At 53.8% G+C, this 14602-nt stretch overlaps 6 protein-coding genes across 6 annotated transcripts; all 6 read right to left on the bottom strand.

The window, feature by feature from the left end:
• Positions 1-474: 474 nt before the first annotated feature.
• On the bottom strand, positions 475-1894 carry N7462_008452 (uncharacterized protein; the record flags this gene model as incomplete). Its single annotated transcript, XM_057080167.1, has 4 exons — positions 475-1401; positions 1475-1618; positions 1674-1775; positions 1853-1894. The coding sequence occupies 4 exons, from the start codon at positions 1892-1894 to the stop codon at positions 475-477; spliced, it is 1215 nt and encodes a 404-aa protein (XP_056930495.1).
• Positions 1895-2620: 726 nt separating this feature from the next.
• N7462_008451 (uncharacterized protein) lies at positions 2621-3517 on the bottom strand (the record flags this gene model as incomplete). The annotated part of the gene is made up of 1 exon (XM_057080166.1): positions 2621-3517. One exon carries the CDS (start codon positions 3515-3517, stop codon positions 2621-2623), a length of 897 nt encoding a protein of 298 aa, XP_056930494.1.
• A 1502-nt stretch (positions 3518-5019) lies between these two features.
• On the bottom strand, positions 5020-5778 carry N7462_008450 (uncharacterized protein; the record flags this gene model as incomplete). The annotated part of the gene is made up of 1 exon (XM_057080165.1): positions 5020-5778. The coding sequence occupies one exon, from the start codon at positions 5776-5778 to the stop codon at positions 5020-5022; it is 759 nt and encodes a 252-aa protein (XP_056930493.1).
• A 2586-nt stretch (positions 5779-8364) lies between these two features.
• N7462_008449 (putative Patatin family phospholipase) lies at positions 8365-10867 on the bottom strand (the record flags this gene model as incomplete). The annotated part of the gene is made up of 3 exons (XM_057080164.1): positions 8365-9607; positions 9669-10513; positions 10601-10867. 3 exons carry the CDS (start codon positions 10865-10867, stop codon positions 8365-8367), a joined length of 2355 nt encoding a protein of 784 aa, XP_056930492.1.
• A 745-nt stretch (positions 10868-11612) lies between these two features.
• On the bottom strand, positions 11613-12700 carry N7462_008448 (uncharacterized protein; the record flags this gene model as incomplete). The annotated part of the gene is made up of 2 exons (XM_057080163.1): positions 11613-12375; positions 12456-12700. 2 exons carry the CDS (start codon positions 12698-12700, stop codon positions 11613-11615), a joined length of 1008 nt encoding a protein of 335 aa, XP_056930491.1.
• Positions 12701-13224: 524 nt separating this feature from the next.
• N7462_008447 (uncharacterized protein) lies at positions 13225-14577 on the bottom strand (the record flags this gene model as incomplete). Its single annotated transcript, XM_057080162.1, has 1 exon — positions 13225-14577. The coding sequence occupies one exon, from the start codon at positions 14575-14577 to the stop codon at positions 13225-13227; it is 1353 nt and encodes a 450-aa protein (XP_056930490.1).
• Positions 14578-14602: the final 25 nt, after the last annotated feature.

Here is a 14602-nt window from a genome sequence, read left to right as displayed (position 1 = left end):
CGACTGGGCGGACTTTTTTGGCCTTGGTCTTGGCAGCTTCGCTTTCGGGATTAAGATCTTTTGAGCAGGTTAATTTTGGTTGATATTTTGGTCGATAGAGTTTACCCATATAAGTTCAGGCTGTTATTAACCCAATGTACCGATGCTATCTATAGCTTTGAGCTCCACGACGGGCCCAGGGCAAATTTAGGACGGGTCCGTAGACAGTTTTGCGGTGCCGAAAATAGAAGAGTCAATCGTCAATTCAGACCAAAGCGCATTAAGGATCCATTTCTGGCTAAGGCAAGAAATGATTGGCAGCAAAAAGGAGCTGTGAACCGAGTATGTCTAAGCTTTGTTCGTGACACAGCGTGGCAGCAGGGGAAGAGAGCCAAGGTCGGCCACCCGTCTAGGCACCCTGGCGCTCCTCGCCGAATCAATAGCACAGTAACACACATATAACTCTCTACGCGCTTTCCCTTCGACCTCTATGGTCTACTCTGCGTAGGCGCGGTAAACCGCCAGCCCCTTCTCAGTCTCAAAGTCCAGCGCAACGCCATTTCCGACGAAAAACACATATCCCTCTTGTAATTCGACCGTCTGGTTGCCGGGGATCTTCACCGATCCAGCGCCCTTGGTTACGATCATCAGACTCGGTCCCAAAATGGCCTTGTGCGTCTCTGCCTCTCCGGCTCCAAGACAGGTGCACAACACAGCAAAGTCGCTGATCGGCGGCGCGTACACGTCCGTCCGCCCCTGCATGCCCTTATCGCTCTTCCGGCGAGGGAGTAGCGCGCCCTCCGCATCGTGCGGGATGAATGACAGCGCCTGCCCAAACAGCTCAACGTTGTCTCGCTCTGCAGCTGGGCAGAACCCCGTGTTGATGACATTGTCCGATCGCGCCATGCACTCGACGATGTCACCCTCCAGGTACGCATGGATGCTGTCGGCCGGGACAAAGACTGAGTCACCCGGCCCCAGCGTCAGGTAGTTCATCAGCAGGGCCGCGACCAAGTTGCCATTGTCGCAGGCGCCATACTGTTTGCTCAGCCGGTCCAGCAGGCCCGGAATGTACGGATCAGAGCCAAACTGCGATTCCGGGATGGTCTGCAGCTCTTCGATGGTCGTGGCCACGGTTTCCGGGGCGGCATTGAGAAGTGCCTTGCAAACTTGCCGCAGTGCCTCGTCGTCAAAGCTCCTCGGCGCCGACACAAACTTCTCCAGCGGCCTGAGTTTGAACAGGGCCTGGATATTCTGCAGTGGCTTCCACCCGGCGAATAGCTCGAATTTGGAAAGTGCTATCGCGATCTCCGGCTTGTGGTTGGCGTCACCAAATTTCTGCGGATCTTCCTTATGCAGCTTGGCCGCAAGAGTCAGGTCTGGGTGGATTTGCAGGGGCAGCGCTTTGCAAAACGAAAGGATCTATACCAATGTAGTAGCCGTCGCGCTGTCAGTCCTAGCCCCGGCGTCATCGGATTGCACCGGTGTTTCATACCTTCGGTAGAAAGGGAATCTCGGGACCCCAGCGATCGTAGACCGACTTACCCACCAACTGGGGGTTCTTCTTGAGGTAGTCGCCCAGCGGCTCTCCGGTTGACAGGAGGTATGACGGGTTCGATGGATACGTGCCCATCCACATCTAGAAAGAAAATTAGAATCATCTAAGCATATACTCTGTCTATAAGCTGGCATACCTCAGAATAGGTCTGGGACTCGTCTATCTCGCCGCTTCCCGGCGTCTTGGACCACAGTTGAGCCACAACCGACTCCTTCCCTTTCTTGCCCCAAGAGTCATTCTGTACAGCACGACCCCGAGCCAGATCAGCGCTGGAAACCCAGGTCAGCCGAACGAGTGAAAAGAGGGGTTACGCACCTTAACGCCGCAGCGGAGTTGGACTACTGCGTCCGCCATCATGAGTGGTTGTTCTTATGCCGGGTGTGATGGGGTCGGCGCGTACATGCATGCAAATCCCCGCTCGGCTTTGTACTCTGTTCAGTCCAGTTAGAACGTGTACAGCGGGGTTCTGTTTATGTTGCTGTGCGCGATATGAGCGCCCGCTCTTTTCTTTTTCATTTCATTTCTTTTTCTTTCTTCTAAAAATACCGGGGCATGCCGTCATGATGAGGAGTGATGAAATTGTTCGCCATCCCCGGTAGCACACAGCTTACTAATAACGTTGTAGGCGATGGAGGTTCAGTCCACCAATAACAGAATCTACGTCTCTCTACAGTAGTACTTAGTTTTTGTTGACTCGTATCACACTGACGTCAATCGGCAAGGAACTCAGCTCTTGGCCGCATTTACATCTGCTTTCGGCAATAAACACCCGAACTTTGCCCAAAAGAGGTGGGCGGCGCTTAGATGCATCGCAGGGAATGTTTCAGGATTCAAAAGTAACATGGATTATCTGCATTCTGGACTAATTGAACTCTGAAACCAAAGTGAAAAAAGAAACACGAACAGGGGGCCCCGACTCCTGGATAATGCCAAATCATGAACTGGTCAAGTACACCGCGCCATGATAGTAAGTGAAAAAGTCAAAGAAAATGAACGTAGAATTGGGGTGTGATAGAAATCTCCAATAGCCGCCCGGAAAAAACAATCCCCAAAAAGAAGACATAGGAGAGTAATTTTGTCTCGTCAGTAGAGATCGTCGGAGTCGGGCACCATGTCTTCTGAGGTCATGGGTTTCAGTACAGACGCCCGTTTCGGGTAGTCGAAGGGTAGTGCCTTCCTCCGGTTTGGCGATAGACCAGGGGTCATGCGCTGAGGGGATGGTGGGTTCATTCGCAGCGGATCACGGATGCGTGGTGCTGTTTCCAAAGGCCCCGTGGATAAGTCACGTTGGGACTTAGAAGAGCCCCGGAATGGACTGGTTGAGAGACTGCGTGGGCTGCGTTGGCTGGGAGCGACATCTGCATAGCCGTTTTTAGCAGGGATGTATCGATAGCGAGGGTTGTCGGCCTTTTTTGCGGTAGCATCGACAGAATATTCTGGCCGAATGGGCCTGTAAGCGAAGCTGGAGGATTGCTTGTTGTCGCTAGGAGAGTAAGTAGACTCTACTCCCTCTTGGGGAGACACCTCGCGGGAAAAGATCTCCCGTTCGTGAGAGGACTCGCCCTGTAGCTGCTTGGGGCGCGATGCCAAGCGGACGGAGAGTCTGTGAGGATGGAGAGCTCCCAGGCGAAGGGAACCTTTACGGGACATCGATGTTGCCGGGGCTGTCCTGGGTTGACCAGAGACAGCAGCAACAGGAGCAGGACCCGCAGGAAGGGTACTCTTGAATTTTTCTTTGGAGTCTGACTGGTTTGAGGAATCGTGCGACGAAGTCTTGAGGCCTCGAGATGGTCGAAAGTCCGGAATATAGCCCGGTCCATATCGTTGCCTCCCAGATGGGCGACGGATAGGGTTATCGTATTGATTCCAGGAGCCCTGGGTGGGCGCCGAGATGGCGACGTCCCCCCATCGAGCATGAAGAGGCTTGGGCGAAGGGTCTCGGCGAAACATCGCCAGTGGTTTGTGAACAATACTGGTCATGCTATAGAGTGCGTCCCCAACTTATGCAGAATGGGGGGGATGGCAGGAAGCATTCGAGCCTGGGAAGAGTCAAGAAGGAGGTACCACGTAGACCGAGTGGGTTTAAGAGCTCACGAGGTGATGACCTCAAATTCAAATAGCAATCAACCCCCTGGTAGAATCCAAAGCAGCGCGGCGCCTCCAAAGTGATCAACACAACCAGGTGAGGTGGACACTGCAGGGTATGTAGGCCAGTGCAATGGACGAAGGCTCTCGGATTGGACACAGCTGGAATCAGAAATGACCAGGGTCTCCGGGGTGTAGTGACGGACAAGCCAATGACAAGCAAAAGATGAAACTAATGAAGATGAAACCAGGCAAAGCAAGAAGTGCGACGCTGAAAAGCACGAGATACGTAATGCAAGCAAAGATAATAAAAGAAAAGAGCACAAGCACAGCCAAGGGTTGAAGGCTGGAACAACAGTAATGGCAGTTCCGTATTAACCAACAACCAGAACAACTTTGACGGCTTCTCACCAGGAGAGACCGATAGTGGACGACATGTTCAGATAGGGGGGCGCTCTGATATAAAGCTTGACGGCTGTGTCGGAGGGCATCCTGTTCTTTTTTCGGACGTGCATAATCTGAAGCATTGGTGAGGCTGCACGAGAGGCCCCTCCAGCTGGACACGGAGATGTTTGGGGTTTGCAGGCCAATGGGCGCGACGGACGGCTTGCCGCCGAGTTGACCGGGGGTGAGCCAGCCGGCCGAGATCATCTTCTCGACTGGGATGCGGAGGATTCATAATGAGGGCATGTCATCTGCGTTCCTGAATTAGCAGCAGGTCCATGCGCACATGCGGGATGGTCAGGAATTATCACCTAAAATAGCAGTCGGGCGCTAATTAGCCTTAATTAGTCCTGCACGATGCACTGTAACCTTCTTCTGTAAATTGAAGGATAGAGTAAATTAGGTGTTATTTTTAGCACTTGTTTGACATAATCCTGCATAATTAATCTCAACTACGCCGGGGTTGCACGGAACTGCGGGTGTCGGTGGTTCCCGTGCCACCAAAAGCAAACAATACGCGCTCTAGATGCGAGAAGTACCATCGGGCAAACAAATGGATAGAGATATATGTAGGTGTATTGAGAAGTAAAGTAAACAGACACAATCAGCACCACGTGTATCAGGCGGCCTTGTCATTGAGCATTCATAACATGCAGCCCATTTATACCCGTAGTCCAGCATCCGTATTTCGTATAAAAAGCACACAAAAGGGAAAGGAAAACAAATCAAAAATAAGAGAGATTCCTGTAAGTATCCCTGGTGAGTCAAGGGCCCCTGAGGGGTTCTGAGGCGGTCATGATACCGTCTCATCCATCAAGACCCTTTCGTAGAAACATGATAGAGCACAGCCAATCTGCCACGAGGCAGTGTCACCAGACAAGACTCGGCAGTGCCATCTGTTCCTGACAGTCTCGACACACGCGCCATCGCCGGTGATTTTGGATTATCGTGATTTAAACGCGAGGAGTAGGAATGGGTCCAGAGGGAGGACCAGTGGGCGCAGGGCCTGAGGGAGCAGGGCCCGAGGGCGCAGGACCGCTGGGCTCGGGGAACTGGCGCTTCTCGAAGCCACCAGGGCCACCCGAGGGCTGGGGGAACCCGGAGGGAATGCCGGAGGGCCCGGGGAAGCCCTGGCGCTTGTCAAATCCGCCGAAGACTCCAGAGGGCTGAGGGAAGCCAGAGGGCACAGCAGTAGGCTCGGGGAAGTCCTGACGCTTGTCAAATCCGCCGAAGGCTCCAGAGGGCTGGGGGAAGCCAGAGGGAGTGCCGGAAGGCGTAGGGAAATCCTGGCGGCGCTCAAAGCCACCGAAGACACCAGAAGGCTCAGGGAAGCCAGAGGGAGTGCCGGAAGGCGCAGGGAAATCCTGGCGGCGCTCAAAGCCACCGAAGACACCAGAAGGCTCAGGGAAGCCAGAGGGAGTGCCGGAAGGCGCAGGGAAATCCTGGCGGCGCTCAAAGCCACCGAAGACACCAGAAGGCTCAGGGAAGCCCGATGGGATGGCCGAGGGCAGGCCGCCGAACTGACGCTTCTCGAAGCCGGACGGGGCAGGGCCAGCTGGGGCAGAGCCGGAAGGTGTAGGTGGTGCAGAGCCGGAGGGCGCAGGTGGTGCAGGCGGCAGGTTGGTGGGAACGGGACCTGGACCATCCTGGGCGGCAGGAAGGGCGAGGGCACAGCCCATCAAGCCCATAGCAGCGAGACCGGTGAACTTCATGTTGTCCAAAAGGTATGTTATATTAGGGTGAACGGGAGATCTGGAAGGAGTGAAAGGCGTTCAGAGTGTCCACACTCGAATCAAATGAATAGAGAGTGGTTGTTGATCAATTTGATAGTTCCAGAAAGAAAGACCATCGGAGCTCATGGCGGATCTCAGCGCGTCTTTATAGAGATCCCGGGATATCTGAGAGCTTTGGCTGGCTTGATTTAGGTCTGCTGGGCTTTCTGGGTCTCTCCTCCGCTACCTGATCAAAACTCTCCGTGATCGGGCCATGACTTCAATAATTTGCCTCTCTTGGGGCTGGGCCGCACTCTGCTCGGCTCATTTTGAGAGGCAGGTTTGTCGATCTCTGATTTCTGAGGGACCTGCTGGGCCCACCAGGGGTCAAGTGGATTATACGTAGGGCCGTCCTCGATTCCAGGCAGTCGGCAATTCCAGTCTGGGGCTGAGGTATTTTCCACCTGCAAAGGATGGATAGCGTGATAGCTGCTGTCCAGACAACGGCACAACAACATAGAACCACTGCCCGTTGGAGGAAAGTGGCACTCCCGAGACCGCGGGGGGCAAGTATCGACATTCGCTTAGACTGCTTGAAGGGGTAGCGCTCCAGGTACCCAGAAAATAGTAGGACGATCATGTCCCGTGTACTCCCTATATTATTGTTTATCGCAGGTGCCGGGGTGGTCTGACCGTATCATAATCCACGATGATCGCAGATGGGTCGTCCACTTGCGGTGGACCAATGCTCCTCATCCCTGACGGGGCCGGCCGAGACTGGACAATAACACCGACAAGCTTAATTCTAGGCGGGCAAATGCCTAAATCCCGACACTTTCTGCCGGGCTAGCGTTCCGGTGCCCTGAATCCTAGACCATCAAAATGTCCGACAAAATCCTTGGGCAAGGATTCAAGGATTCGACGGCGGTTTAGGGCGCGGCGGTTCTGCCTGGATTTCCCAGCCGCCTCATAATCTGTGTGCGCATCTCTTTGCCACACGGCGGGTATCAGGGATACTGATACAGGGCACGTCTCAGGGCACAAAGACTGTGGGTTTGCGTGCGGGTAAAGTGGATGCTTTCGACCCAGATGTGTACCCTTAGGCCTGAAGCCCAACACGGTCGTTCCCACTGATTGATAAAGGAGCGGCCAATTGACAGCGCTGGATCGGCACAGGTGGACCGGCTCGGCTGGCCTTTGGTCGTAAGGACGATCGTGAACTTGAAGAATCAGGCTGGAAATGGAGCACACGGAAGTCTTGGAAGCTATTGACGAAACCATTCCTTTGCGTTCGCTGTTGCACAACCGATCTCAGCGTGGTTGAGAATAGTCTGGGTTGAGGAAGACGTCAATCTAGAGTACGGACTACTGGCCCTGGAATGGAGAGCATCTCCATCGCGAGCAAGTTCACCTCCATACATCGAGAAGAGGTGGAGAGAACGTTTCCACAGCGTCGTCAGCTAGGGGTATGATTGGGGTGTGATTGGGTTTTGATTGAGTTTGGGACCTGGCTAATCCACACCCAACCGGGCTAAGCTGGTTTAAGCAGCTTCTTCGCCCGCCAAGTGGGGCCCATGACTTCAAATTACCATCAACCTGTCCACCATTTCTCCAGTACTCTCGCCTTGGCCGTGCTCGAAGGTCCTCTCCAGAAAGAACAAGAATTAAAATCTAATGCTAAACTGGGATCCACAGAGGCTGTTCGAACGAGCTCAGACACCATCATATGTATGTCCACCCCTTATGTACGGCACCAGCAAGCTTCAAGAAACCTGGAACTCGTTTCTCCTCGTGTCGATGATTCCCCTTCGTGGACTGCCGGCCTCCATCGGAATAAGGGAAGGGATCGGCCCCGTTTATTACTCCAGGACCCAGTCACCGACAGGCTCGAGTCTCATGCAGCCCCCGTCTCGGTGTTTGCCGCAAGAACCGGTCTAGTTCCAGAGTCGGCGCCAAGAGCGGAAACCCTCGTATTCTTATAGCTGAAAGGGGTCGAGGGTCAATTAGAGAGACAGAAGTGGAGCTGAGATCAAACTCCTTGACTAAGGGAAACAAGCGAACAGGGAAATCAGAAAAAAAAAATCGAATCTAGAAGACTGCTCTGTTTGGCACTTTTGCCACGATATACTATATACTGCGTACAAGGTCCACAGCCAGAGGGACCCATCTCCACGTTATGACTTTGTATATGCTAGATACACTTAAAAACGCCACTAGCCTCTCACAAGTAACGGCTCACCAGAAATCGGAGTTCTATCTATCCAGAAGACAAGCCGCCAAGCCGGTCTAGACAAAAAGGAACGAGTCCAAATCATGAACGCATACACGAGCACCACTATAGAAGAGAGAGTGGTAGGAGAAGCATGGGAAGTGACTGTAGCTGCTCTAGTTTGATAGTTCGTGAGGGACAGTGCCCAACATCCGCGCCAGGAAGGGGGTGGGGAGGGGGAGGAAGCAGCACATAGAAAAAGGTCAAAACGATGCCGATATGCCAAATAGCGCGATACATGGCATCAATGTGAAACCAGGCTGATAGAATATGACGTTTCCCAGGTATTCACTTGTACCCCGTGGTTCGCTTCCTCATCACGGACGAGCTTGACGCGCAACCGAGTCAGGAGAGCTCGGGTGAATCGAGGGGGTCATGCTCAGCAGATGTCGGGACGACGGGGACAAAGCCATGGAGATCTCACGAGCCGACGGCGTGTAGACCTGTTTAGGAGAGCCCCCTCGGCGGCCGGAAGTAGATCGCGGTGACCTCCCGGTCGAGAATGAAGATCGCCGGGACAGGACGGGGTTGCACACCCCGTGGTTCAATTCCTCGCCGTAAGGAGAACTATCCCAGGACGCTTGGTGACCAGGGGTCCGTGAACGAATCGAAAAAGACAGTCCGGGCTCCTCGTCATCGTCGCTGCCGGATCCCACGGCAAACCCTCCGCCGCCAAAGGTGATGGACGATCGACGGCGGTGGGCCTTTTGCCGGGCTGGAACGGAAATAAGATCGTTAGATGCTGTCAAGAGCGGATTTTCAAGCGAAATGGTGCTGCGAGCTTTGCGAAGCTCCTGCGCTGGGTCACTCCGGGAGAGGCCTCTGGTACGTCTTCGTTCCAATTCATGGCTGTGGGAGCCTCGTCGCCGATTGCGAATTCGTCCGCGCCCGGCACCACTGTCCATGGAATCAGCGGAATGATGGAAGGAGCTGTGGGTGCGCAACTCCAGTTGGCCGGGGCTGAATGCCACCCGGGCTCGCATTTGCTGGATGGCTCGATCGAGAGCCAGCTCAATGGCACAGGCGTTCCTGATCCTGCTTAATCGGGGCCATGTTGCTCGTTCACCGCTGAGGCAGGCTTCCAGCATAAACTCCGTTGTCGGATTCGCCAGGATCCGAGGAAAATTGGACGATATCAATTCGGGATAGATGTTGATGTCGCCGCTGTATTTCTGGTTCATAATAGAAGCTGCTTTGGTCATTGAGTTTGGGAACACACCCAGCTCTGAAAGAACAGTCATTCGATGCAAAACTTCATCCTTGGCTAGATGGGTCATGGTGCTGACCCAACGGGGTACAAGTGACGAGCTTTGCTCTGCTGTGTTGGTCGGTCCATATTCCTTAGGTAGGAATGGGACTACATGAGGATTGACCTGTGAAACAATGAAGTGGTTGACGTTGAACATTTCGGACAGCCGGGTCATTGGAAGGTCCCCGTCAACCGAGCCGTCAATGTATTGTTTGTGAAAGTCATTCCAGGGTTTGGATTCCCCCGTCAACGGATCTTTGGCCATCAAGGTAAATGGCCGGAATACCAATGGTACAGAACACGATACCGCTCTGGAGATACACGCTTAGAGATTAGATACTGACATCCAGTTGGCGAGACTCGAGAACTTACACCGCAGACCAGATCAGAACATTCGGGGCGGAAATATAGTTGAGTAATCGAGGCAGCTCGTACATGCCAGCACTGGAGACGCAGATGTTCAATATCCTGCGTGTCCGATTATATGCTTCTTGAAAGGTCATATCACCGAGCCAACTCCGCATTGTGTTTGCCAAATGTGAAATGTCCAAGAAGGACCCAAACTTCAAGAAACGAGCTGTCTTCTGGAAAATATTATCCTCTTGACCATGCTCGTTGAATACTGCAAAGCTTCCGTGCGCATAGGTTTCCAAGAGATCCGGAAGCTCATCGTCGGTTCGTGTGCAAAACACCGCGCAGACAATGCTGCCGGCCGAGGCTCCCGAGATAATACGCGGAATCAACTTCGCCTCATAAAGAGCTTTAAGTACACCGATATGATTCATGCCAAATGTTGCGCCTCCGGAGAACAAAAGGGCACTGCGACCAAACGCCTGCCGGGCTGCCAGGAGCTGATCCAATATGTACTTCAGTTCCAGGCCATCACAGCGATTATGGACCGACAGATCGACCAACGTCGTGATCGTGTCCAAAGCAGTCGTGATATAGCGGTCGACCAGATCCTTAGTGCCAATATGAGAATGTCGGTATAGCGACGCGTTGCTCATTTTCCCCAAGTCGCGGCTCAGGGCGGTCCGGACCAGAAACAACATGCGACTGACATCGCAGCTAATCCGTGCCTCCTCGAGTTGGCGCAACCGTTCCTGGACCAATTGGGGATGATAGTCCGGAGATTCGACCGCGGTTTTCCAGGTGCTGTTGTCTTCCAGGATGTCCAGTTCGCTCGCGCAACTACTCCATTCCTCGTACGACACCGCCTGTAGTTCGCCGCGGGAGAGGCGATTAGCACCCGTTTCTCAGCCACGCGACCGCGGCGCGCAGGACCTGCAGGGCACTGTACTTACATGTTTGATTTTCATATAGAGCACCTGTTTGCGATCCTCAATCTCGGCTTTCTGTTTCCGTTGTTCGGGCGAGAGTCCATCGCGGTATGTGTTCAGGGTCTCACCCGCCCAACTCCACGAGTCCTTCACGAGAGATGACACGGCCGGAATGGAGATAGCTTTGCGTAGAGTACGCCGTGGAGACGCCGCAGGCAGGGTAGCGAGCTGATCCGAATCCTTTTGGTGGCATTGCGAATGGACTATTGTGGAGTTGCCCAACATTGACATCGCGGGCCTGTGCATCGGGAGCAAGCCATTCAGCCGGGGGTGTCTGCGGCCCACTCGGAGGTCCAGGTACGATAAGCTCAAGGCTAAATGGTCGTGCAGTTGAAGGATCGAAGACCAAGGGGTCGGGGGACAGAAGAAGGAGATGAGTCCAAGAATTCAAGACGTCAAGAATTCCAGATCTCAGGATCTCAGGATCTCAAGACGGAGAAAGGTTTTCGCAAAGAAAATGCGGTTCTGGCGGTCTGAAGAGGACAGACGTCACGAGGGTCCCGTAGACTCCGCCCGACCCCAATCTTAGGCTGTTTCCCCGGCCCGACGAAGTTGGGGTTGTCAATCAGATTAGCAGATTCGCCGATTCACCGATTGACACATTCACACGGGATGGCAGAACAGTGCAAGTCATGGGCCCAATAATTCTGCCAGGATTTCTTCCGTCCGAAAATCTCTGACAACCCCGGGCTCCGATCATCTCGATCATCTGGACGTGTCCTACTCCGGGGTTGGCGTCTGCGGTTCACATGCAGATGCATGTGAGACACGGACTCTCCGCCGCCACCAGGTACATGCAAAGAGGTGCGACAATATTGTTCTAAAATGTTGTATATACTAGATACTCTGCTATTATGCCATAATTGGGTCTCTCGTCTAACACCGGACCATACATCTCAAGAGCTCCTGGGCCCTCCCTCAGCCCTCAGCCAGACCAAACTCTCCACAGCCATCCAACTTGCCCTTTGAGTCACGATCAGGACGAGCCCATCTGCAACCATTCTAGCAAAGCCTGTCGCGCCCGTGTCTCCACTCCCTTTTCTCGCCAAAAATGCCCCGCGCCATCGATCTGGCAACCCCGGAACTGACTCTGCGGCAGGTGGGCCAGCTCGGCTGACCACCGCTGCAACTTGCGGGCGGAAGTGAAGGTATCCTGGTCCCCATATAGCGCTAACGTCCGGTGCGCACTCAGCTGGTCGGCTGGTCGGCCAGCGGGTCGGGCCTGATCTGACGTCTGGCCCTGCACGGTCACGGTGAGTGCGGTGAACAGCGTCAGGAGCTGGCTGACCGGCGGCAGCAGTGGCGATACCAGGAGATAGGAGATCGCTGTAGCCCCGCGGGGAAACTTGAGGTCATCAGCCCGACCGTCCGCCCGACTGGGCTGAACGTGCCGCATCGACCGCGCTGCGAATTTCCTAGCCTCGTTACCAATCGCGTAGATCGGGCTTGTCGAGCTGGCGGTTCCCGTTCCGAACAGGTCGACCATGACATCAAGGTCCGGGACATGGGACGCGATCAGCGATCCAAAGGAATATCCGCCCAGCACCAGCTGGACTCGGTTGTCGGACCCGACCACTGCTTCGCTGCCCAGCTCTCCATCACTTGCGACGGTTCGCTTCGATGTGAATGCAGTATTCAACGCATGCAAGTAGTGAAGCATGAAACCGTAGAAGGAGACGTAGTCACCCAATTCTGGCTTCGCGGTCCAGCTGGTCCGCCCGTCAGAGTTGCCCGCGCCGCTGGCCGTGTGTTAGCCTATGTTCTTAAATACCTAGTTTGATGCTGCCAGACAGCCCAACACAGGGCGGAGGCGACTTACCGAAAATTGAATGTCCCCACGACGTAGCCTGCCTGTAGGAGCTCGCCACCGATGAAACTCACGATCGGGTCGTCAAAGCAGCCTCCGAGGGGTGCATAGGGATGGGCAACGATGGCACCGCGGGTCGCCCAGCTCGAGGTAGACTCGATAGTTTTGTGTGGAACATAAAGACGACATTCCAGATGGCGCTCGTCGTGAACCGAGGGAATCGTGAAAGAAAAGGTCGGCACCCGCGGAAGATCCATAATGGCGGTACTTGCTTCTCGCGTTACTCAGGCCATGTTGCTGATGGGCGACTCTTAAGAGAATTGCGCGGTTGCAGAGATTCAGTTGTGGAAGATCCGTCCGCCGACCGTTGGTACACCAACGACCAACAGCGATAGCCTGGCCGCCCTGTTGGTTGGTGATATCGTCAGAGACCCTGGATAGTTCGGAATTTCGTTTTATAGAGCAATTTAGTGATTGTGTGTCTAGATACGTCTTTTTTCTGGCTTCTTGGAGGGCTATAGTCAAGTCCACATCCTTGTATGTGATCGGAAGTGGAGATGATGGGCCGAATATATATAGATGCGCATTGCGACACATTGAAAATCACCTAAACCATCTCATAGCACTGTACAAATAATTATATGTTTCTAATAACCGGATTTAACCTGACCGTACCTTAGACGTGTTATTGTGCATTCGATTCATAAATCATCTAGTTGAAGAGCGCTGTATGCATAAAATCTGGATCTACTTCATCGTAGCTAGTCACCGGGCCCAAGGCTTAAAGCCAGGCGGGATCAGGCTCATCGTCCTCCGACCGTGATGCAACATCTATATGCTGAGCTTCATCATTCAGTAAGTCGGGAGGAGGTTCAGAGTCGCCATGGTCTTCCGGCTCCTCGTGGCCATTCGCCGGCTCCTCTGGAACAGGACTGGCTGGTGAGGGCGACTTGTCAGTCGGCGCGTCACCGGGGGAAGGCAGGCCAAAGGCTGGGAGGAGCATTTTCCGTGCCTCTCGAAGCGCCTCGATCTCTGCAGTGAGACAACAGACGAGAAGCTTCCAGTCCTTCTTCTCTGCCAGGCTCAAATGGGTCTGCAATCGTTGAGTAGTCCGGTCCAAGTCGTCGGACACATTCGCAGCGAGTTCTTCTTTCGTTCCCGACACCTGTACGCCATTCGTAGTACTGGGGGAGGTTTCGATTTCAATAAAATGGCGCATATTGGCTCTCAGCCGCTTCTCGAAACCAGACACATCCGCGATGGACTGTTTCCAAACACCACCCCCTTCCTCCAGAGCTAAGATCTCTGTATCTACTTGTTGTTGCCTTTTCTGAATGTCGCCTTGTTCTAATATCCAGTGTTCCTCTGCCATCTCCAGTGTTCGGCGTTTGGCATTGAGGGAGTAGAAGGTGGATTCGCTCGAACGTCGCGACAGAGGTTGAATCGGGGGATCGCGCAGGTAATTTCGAATATTAGACTGTAGAATGGAGAGGGACTCATTATAAGAGGAGAGTTTCGCATCGACTGAGTTCTGAATGCTCGATATTTCGCTGAGCATATTCCGGTGTTTGGCCTTCATCTCAAATAGCCTAGTTTCCAGCTCTCGGATGTCAGTCTCAAGCCCGTTAGCTTCTTCTTGTAACTGCCTGGCTTTTCCCTCCTCTCGGTCATTGTGGATAGATGATATCGCTTCCTCCAAGCCGCCTCGTCTTGAGTTAAATCTCTGAATGTCATGGAGCGCATGCTCCCGTTCATCCGCCTGAGACGACAAGATTTCACGCTCCTCCTCCCTCAGCTTTAGCAGATCATAGATTGACTGGAATATACCCTGTCGTGCAGCGCGAAGTCCAATTTTTCTCACGGGGGGTTGTCGGAGAGGGATGGTGGAAGGAGACCGAGCTCGACCGGTAGCGGAGGAGGTTGGGGTAAAGCTTCCCTCCGAGGTATCTTCTGGGTGGGACTGGGCCAGACCCGCGAGTAAGCCTTCTCCCTGAGCATCAATCAGTATCTGGAGATTTTGCTGAATGTGTTTTGCCTGGCGTTCGATATGCAAAAGAGGATCATGGTGGTACATGGATGCTCCCGCTGGCACCGGCGGTAGCCGCTTGTCTCGAAACGGAAGCAGGGCGGACATGGTAAACAATGAGAACGGAGAATCT

This window comes from Penicillium macrosclerotiorum (genome assembly GCF_028827735.1).
Source record: "Penicillium macrosclerotiorum strain IBT 26536 chromosome Unknown utg000008l_segment0_segment0, whole genome shotgun sequence".
Lineage (NCBI taxonomy): Eukaryota > Fungi > Ascomycota > Eurotiomycetes > Eurotiales > Aspergillaceae > Penicillium > Penicillium macrosclerotiorum.
Note: the sequence above shows the minus strand (reverse complement) of the source record. Positions and strands in the feature narration are given on the sequence as shown.